This window comes from Bombina bombina, chromosome 9 (genome assembly GCF_027579735.1).
Source record: "Bombina bombina isolate aBomBom1 chromosome 9, aBomBom1.pri, whole genome shotgun sequence".
In the NCBI taxonomy this organism is placed as follows: Eukaryota; Metazoa; Chordata; class Amphibia; order Anura; family Bombinatoridae; genus Bombina; species Bombina bombina.
Window position 1 is genome coordinate 50,235,672 of NC_069507.1, and position 7,656 is coordinate 50,243,327.

The 7,656-nt window shown below is 36.4% G+C and overlaps 1 protein-coding gene across 1 annotated transcript; it reads right to left on the reverse strand.

Annotated features, from left to right (window-relative positions):
• Window positions 1–2,304: 2,304 nt before the first annotated feature.
• Window positions 2,305–7,385, reverse strand: LOC128640388 (pulmonary surfactant-associated protein D-like). The gene is made up of 4 exons (XM_053692880.1): window positions 7,205–7,385; window positions 6,136–6,252; window positions 5,212–5,295; window positions 2,305–2,684 (listed from the first exon to the last, which is right to left on the reverse strand). Exons 1-4 carry the CDS (start codon window positions 7,383–7,385, stop codon window positions 2,305–2,307), a joined length of 762 nt encoding a protein of 253 aa, XP_053548855.1.
• Window positions 7,386–7,656: the final 271 nt, after the last annotated feature.

The following is a 7,656-nucleotide window of genomic DNA, read 5'->3' on the forward strand; positions in this document are numbered from 1 at the left end:
TAACTTGCAAAAAAAGCAAAGAAGATGTAAACATTGGGTATTTCTAAACTTAGGACAACATTTAGAAACTATTTAGCATGGGTGTTTTTTTGTGGTTGTAGATGTGTAACAGATTTTGGGGGTCAAAGTTAGAAAAAGTCTGTTTTTTTCCATTTTTTCCTCATATGTTTTTTATAGTAAATTATGAGATATAAGGAAAATAATGGTATCTTTAGAAATTCCATTTGATGGCGAGAAAAGCGGTATATAATATGTGTGGGTACAGTAAATGAGAAAGAGGAAAATTACAGCTAAACACAAACACTGCAGAAATGTAAAAATAGCCTTGGTCCCAGACGGTCAACAAATGGAAAAGTGCTCTGGTCACGAAGGGGTTAATTGGAAGGTTTGTATGAGTATGTTCCAAAAGTAGGAAAACTAGAGTAGAGGAATCAAGAAGGAAAGATTTAGGGCTTCATTTATGAAGTAGTGGATGCAGCGTCAGAGCCCCAGCAGAGAAGGTTTGCATGAGCTAGCCTGCAAGATGCTGACCACTGCTACTTAAAGGGACAGTCTACACCAAAATTGTTATTATTTAAAAAGATAGCTAACACCTTTACTACCCATTCCCCAGCTTTGCACAACCAAAATTGTTATATTAATATACTTTATAACATTTAAACCTCTAAATGTATGCCTGTTTCTAAGCCACTACATACAGCCTCTTATCACATGCTTTTTTTATTAGCTTTTCACAACAGGAGACTTCATGTGTGCCATGTAGATAACATTGTGCTCTCTCCCATGGAGTTGTGCAGGACACAACACTAATTGGCTAAAAAATAAATAGCCATGTGATAAGGGGGCAGTCTGCAGAGGCTTAGATACAAGGTTATCACAGAGGTATAAAGTGTATTAATATAAACATATTGGCTATGTACAACTGGGGAATAGGTAATAAAAGGATAATCTATCTTTTTAAACAACTCTCTAATTTAACTCCATTATCAATTTTTCTTTGCTCTCAGTATTTTCTTTTGTTGAACAGCAGGGATGTAAGTCAGGGGCGTGCACGTGTCTGGACCACTATATGGCAGCAGTTTTGCAAGAATTATATCCATTTGCAAGAGCCCTAGATGGCAGCACTGATTTCTACCAAGCAGCACTCCAGACACTTCCCTAGATATCAATAAAGAATACTATGGGACCAAAGCAAATTTGATAATAGAAATCAATTGAAAACTTTTTTAAAGAATTACAAAAACTTTTGAATTTCATATCCCTTTACCTCTTCCTAGAAGATTATCAAAAGTTGTAAATTGTTTTCATACAAGTGCCTTAGAAAATAAAAATGTAAATAAAGTTTTATTAAATGAGTTTGATTTTGTAAATCTGAAATGAAAAGACAGATAATAGAAGTTGCCCAGACAATAATATTATAGAAAATAAAACAATGTAGCCCAAAGTGCTGATAAAATCAACTTATTTGTTTATTTGAATTAAAACATGGTGTTATTCAATGATCAACAAACACAATTTGGCCTTCAGGCAAATGATACATGTACTGGGAACCCACAACCCATTGTGGGGAAGATAAAAGCTTACAGAGGCTCTACGCCCATGCTGGAGCGTAAAGATGTTGCCTAGGATAGTTTTTTAGTAAGTTAATAAAAGAAAACATACAAATGACAAAACATGGAATGTTTCTGCATCCCAATGAGCTGTCAGTAGCAATAATTTAGATGAATTAGCTACAAAGAAGGCTACATGATAATAATATATGGAAAACATTAAATGGACACTAAACCCAATTTTTTTCTTTTATGATTCATAGTGCAGCAATTTTAAGCAACTTTCTAATTTACTCCTATTATGAAGTTTTCTTTGTTATCATGCTATCTTTATTTAAAAAGCAGTAATGTGAAGCTTAGGAGACGGACGATTTCTGGTTCAGAACCTGGGTTACGCTTGATTATTGGTGGCTAAATGTAGCCACCAATAAGAAAGCAATATCCAGGGTGCTGAACATAAAATCCTAAGCTTTATATTCCTGCTTTTTTTTTAAAGAAAGATAGGAAGAGAACAAAAAAAATTGATAATAGGAATAAATTAGAAAGCTGCTTAAAATTGCATTCTCTATCTAAATCATGAAAGAAAAAATTTTGGGTTTAGTATTCCTTTAAGACAGAGAGAGAGTCTGTTTTTTCAACAATATATCACAATTATTATGATGTATAACTAATAAATGCATTATGATTCTATATTTTTTGTCTTTGCTTTGCTTTCTTTTGATAATTTTGTATGTACTGGTAGACATCAATCATTTTATCTAAATTCACATATTATCAGACGTTTTTCATTGCAATTCTTATCATTCCATTTTCCATTTTTATACATTTCCACACAGTCTTCTACTCCATGGTCATTGTTGGGTTCACGATTATCCCAGTTAATATAGGAAACAATTTCCCCATTTGGGTACCTAAAGCTGCCTTCTGTCTGTATATCATTTATACCCAGGTATGCTGACTTGTCGTATTGTGACAAAATTGCTGCCACAGCTTGATTCTCATTAGCATTTTGTGGTGAGGCCAGCTGACCCCCAGCCTTTACGCAAGTTGATTTTGCTGTATTATAGTTGTCTTCCACATCATTTGTAACAAAGAGTTTGTCTGCAGCATTTGTTCCTCTTGAGAACAGTAGTGCTAAAATAATAATAAAAAAAGAATATAGCTATTTTTAAGATATTAGCTACATGCAAGAAAACACACTGTTAGCTTAGAATAAAAATAAATTAAAAAAACATCACTAAAAGAATTACAGCTACAGCTGGCTTAAAGGGACACTAAACCGATTTTTTAATTTAATGATTCACATAGAGCACGCAGTTTTAAGCTACTTTCCAATTTACTCCTATTATCACATTTTCTTGCTATCTTTATTTAAAAAACAAAAATGTAAAGCTTAGGTGCTGGCCCATTTTTGGTTCAGAACCTGGGTTATGCTTGCTCATTGGTGGCTAAATGCAAACGCTATCCAGTGTGCTGAACCTAAAATGGGCCGGCTCATAAGCTTTCTATTTCTGCTTTTAAAATAAAGATATTAAGAGAACAAAGAAAAATTGTTAATAAGAGTAAATTATAAAGTTGCTTAAAATGTCATGCTCTATCTGAATCACAAAAGAAAGAAAAAATGGGTTTAATGTCCCTTTAAGCTATTGTGCTGCCTAGGTCCCAAGTGGAAACCAATTTTGATCCAATCACATGACTCAGATGTGATCCCAAGCGGAAACCGCATTAATAATAATATGTGTAATTTCTCTAACAACAAAACAAACACTATTAGACATAATATGCTTTCCTCGTGTGCCACCCATGCCACGTGCACCCTGGGTTCCGTTCTCCCACCTGGTCCAATTAATGAGCTGACCCTGATTACAGCTGCTCATAATATTTAAGTTTTGCAAGAAAAACAGCCACCTTAAAGTATATTATGCAGGTAATTAAGACGATGCTGACAGTTTTTTTACTTTTCACAAAATTAATGGGTATTTTTGTTGATAAATCATTTCATAAACTTTTATAAACAATTGTGACCAACCTCTATTTTTCCTATTCCTTTCACCACAATAATAATTTAATTAACATAATTACAAAGCTTTAAATAGATCATAGTGTATTAAATAATAAAACAAATGTATTCAAGTAGAAAATGGAAAGAATATGTAATTTAAGATCTGGATGTCCTACTATAATATACAGAATTGACATATTGTGAATGCCTTTTATATAATATTATTTCTCATCAATATGGACCACTGCTGCTGAATTTGATTCCTCAAGTACTAATAGCATGATGGATTTCCCATCCTGACCATAGGAATATAAAAGTCCCTCTGAGTCCTGCAGTGCTGCACCTGCTAAGTTGAACACAGTCAGTAATTTGCTCACCACTGCGCCAGCTGTGTTTAAATGAATAGTCTAATCAAAATTAAACTTTCATGATTATGATAGGGCATGCAATTTTAAACAACTTTCCTATTTATATTTACCATTAAATTTGCTTTGTACTCTTGGTATTCTCTGTTGAAAGGTAAACCTAGGTAGTCTCATATGCTAATATCTAAGCCATTGAAGGCCGCCTATTTTCTCGGAGCATTTGGTCAGTTTTTCGTAGCTAGACAGCACTAGTTCATGTGTGCCATATAGGTAACATTGTGCTCAGTCCTGTTGAGTTATTTATGAGTCAGCACTGATTAGCTAAAATCAGGGCCGGACTGGGAATTCAGACCAGCCCTAGTAATTTGTGTAGACCGGCCCTGTTCCAGCCCTGCCCCTGACCCCAGTCACCCTCCCAGCCATGTCCCCACCCAGCCCAGCCATGGTAAAACTCCAGCCCAATCCGGCCCTGACTATCTGACAGCAGTGCCTCCCTCGCCCTCTTCCCTCCTTCCTGAGTGCGCGGCTAACTAGGACACTGTGGGGAAGTAATGGGGGAGCGGGAGGTTATAGCGTCATCTTTCACTTATTCAAGGCAGCCAAGCTAGCAGCACAGATCTCGGAGGTCCCTCCTCCTTCCACCCTGGGCCGAATCAATAGCAGACGCAGCACCTATCTGCAGCCTGCATATAGTGATCGTGAGATCCACTTGCAAGAAGTGGAGGATTCCCAGTCTCACAGCCGCTGTATTCAGGTCTGTGCCCCATAACAGAAGCATAAATGAAGCACAGTTTGCCTCTGCTGACAGATTTCCCCCCCCAACCCCTAACAAGGGTGCCACTACTGACTTACTAACTTGAGTTAAGCTCCATGTGCTGGGCCGCTTGTGTGTGTTAAACTCCCCCCTGTGTCGCAACACCACTCCCTTGCCTGCTCACTGTGTAAGGCTCTTTCTGCTAGGGCGGCCCACAGGATTTTTCCCGGTATCCCAGTGGTCCAATCTGGCCCTGGCTAAAATACAAGTCTGTCAAAACAGCGGAAATAAGGGGCAGTCTGCAGTGGTTTCGATACAAGGTAATCACAGAGGTAAAAAGTATATTAATATAACTGTGTTGTTATGCAAAACTGGGGAATTGGTAATAATAGAAATCAGTTTTTAACTGATTTCAGAAACCCCCATCCTTCTGTTGTAAACTAGATTTAAAGTCGAATCACATGACATTAAAGTATGATCTCTTAATTCACACAGTTTATTATTTAAGGCATTATCTACAATGCATAGGACAGTACTCACCTTTCTTCTGTACATCTACGGTTGCCTGTAAACTGGTCAGCCTTCTCTCCAATGAAGTAACTTGGATTTTGAGAGCTTCAAGTGCTAAATATGATTAATTGAAAAAAATAATGGTATTTTAGATTACATTTCTGTTATTTACCCATTAAACAAATTACATTTTCTACAAAAGCCTCTGCTGCATTCCATTCATACTCACAAATTATTGTGAAACAAAGGGCATATCCTGAGCACAGGAGCAACACAAAACAGGATTCAAAAGCATGGGAATAGTTTTATATATTAAGATACTTAGGTAGTTTGAGATAGTGATTATCCCCTTAAAGGGACAGGATACCCACATGTTGTAGCATTTGAAAATGATGCAGCATAGCTATAAAAAGCAAATATCACCTGAACATCTCTATGTAAAAAATAAAATTCTAAGTATTTACACCCCATTTGAAAGGGACTTTAGTCCCAGGACTTACAAGGAAGTGAGCATCTGGCACGTGCAGGCACAGTGGCTGATTTATTAAGGGCCAAATGGCCCTGAATGTCCCTGTTTCCGCGCTAGCCTTCAGGCTCGCCGGAAACAGGAGTTAAGAAGCAGCGGTCTTAAGACCATTGTTCCTTAACTCGTATGCCTCCTCTGAGGCGACGGACATCAATCCGCCCGATCGAATACGATCGGGTTAATGGAAACCCCCTGCTAGCAGCCGATTGGCCGCGAATCTGAAGGGGGCGGCATTGCACAAGCAGTTCACCAGAACACTCTATTTGCACAAATCCAGTGAGTGCATGCCTTTTCTAGTATTGTAATTTGTGCTTGCCTGCACCCTGGTAGCTGTCTTTAAGGTGGGAGTGCGCTCTACTATTTTTAGATACTTACTTGACTAGTGTTATAACATATGCATCCTACCATTATTTGCATAGTATAAATACCTGGAGCTCCACTGTCACCCTTCTCTCCTCTTTGACCTTGTGGTCCCTGTTCTCCTCTTGATCCTGGTGGTCCAGAAATCCCTTGAGGTCCCTGTAGACCAATTGGTCCTTGTGGTCCTAGGGAAAAATATAAATCCGAAGAAGATGTTTTTTTATTTTTACTCTGTTATATTCATGACATTATGATAGGTACAGATTAATTTTTTTTAAATGAACTTTCCTGCATGTGGCCCATCAGAATGTTTTATTGGTCCTTTGACTTTGTTTTAATTCAAAATTGTAAAAGTAGCTGAGAATTTATTTGGTGATTTTTTAAAAAAAAAAAATCTGTCCTCTATAACAACACTAAATTAGACATCTATTTAAACAGATTGTCTAGTCTTGTAAATATGTATAGCAAACAAAATATCATGATATCCCTATCAACCTTAGTAAAGGAAATGTGATTGTCAATAAAGAACCATTTTCATAGCAAGTATTGTAAAGCTCTGGAACTTGCTATTATGGGAAATAGTGACTAATAGTTTAATAGGTTATATAAAATTGGATCATTTGCTGTTATAAAACATTACTGTTAAAAGCTGATGCATTAAACAATCTATTTGCATTTATGGACAAGGAACACATTTCTAATTGTTCCAGAGAAGAACATGCAAATGTAAAGACATTAAAGGGACACTATACCCAAACATTTTCTTTCATGATTAAGGTAGAGAATTTAATTTTAATCATCATTCCAATTTACTTCTATTACCTAATTTGCTTTATTCTTTAGATATACTTTAATGAAGAAATAGCAATGCACACAGTGAACCAATCACAGGAGGCATCTATGTGCAGCTACCAATCAGCAGCTACTAAGCATATCTAGATATGCTTTTCAGCAAAGAATATCAAGAGAATGAAGCAAAATAGATAATAGAAGTAAATTAGAAAGTTGTTTATAATTGTATGCTCTTTCTAAATCATGAAAGAAAAAATTTGGGTTTCATGTCCCTTTAATCTTTAAAGATCTAATAAATTTGAAAAGGTTAACCATAACTAATACGTCACTAAAAAAAAACCCTACCTCTCTCTCCTTTTTCTCCTTTGGGTCCCTCCATCCCTTCTTTTCCTGGTAATCCGTCCTTCCCAGGTGAACAGGTTATGAGAGCGCAGCTGGTTCTCTCTGGATTTTGGCATATTTCCGTATTTGTTGCTACCAATGAAATGGCCAACAAGAGAGCACCAAGAGTTTGTAAAAGTTGCATTTTTTATTTTGTACCTGTTAAGATAAATGAACAAACAAATGAAGAATTAGTGAAATAATTATTACTTATAGAAATTAATACCTGAAATTAGTCATAGAAATACTAAGTACATATATTATAGAAGTGCAGTTCATAGTAATGAACTATTTTAAGGAACAGTAAAATGTTAAATTCTAAACTCTCTAAGGCCCTGATGATTGAAAGTGCTGCGAGGTGGCGATATATTCAAAAGGGATCCGATGCAATAGTGAGAATGCCGGCAAATATTCAA

Excerpts from the sequence above, each read along its gene's own strand:
- LOC128640388 (XM_053692880.1), bottom strand. The coding sequence starts at position 7,385 with ATGCAACTTTTACAAACTCTTGGTGCTCTCTTGTTGGCCATTTCATTG. Across the intron at positions 6,253-7,204 it reads AGGAGAAAAAGGAGAGAGAG|GACCACAAGGACCAATTGGT; the intron begins GTAGGGTTTTTT and ends ATTTTTCCCTAG. Across the intron at positions 5,296-6,135 it reads GGGTGACAGTGGAGCTCCAG|CACTTGAAGCTCTCAAAATC; the intron begins GTATTTATACTA and ends AATCATATTTAG.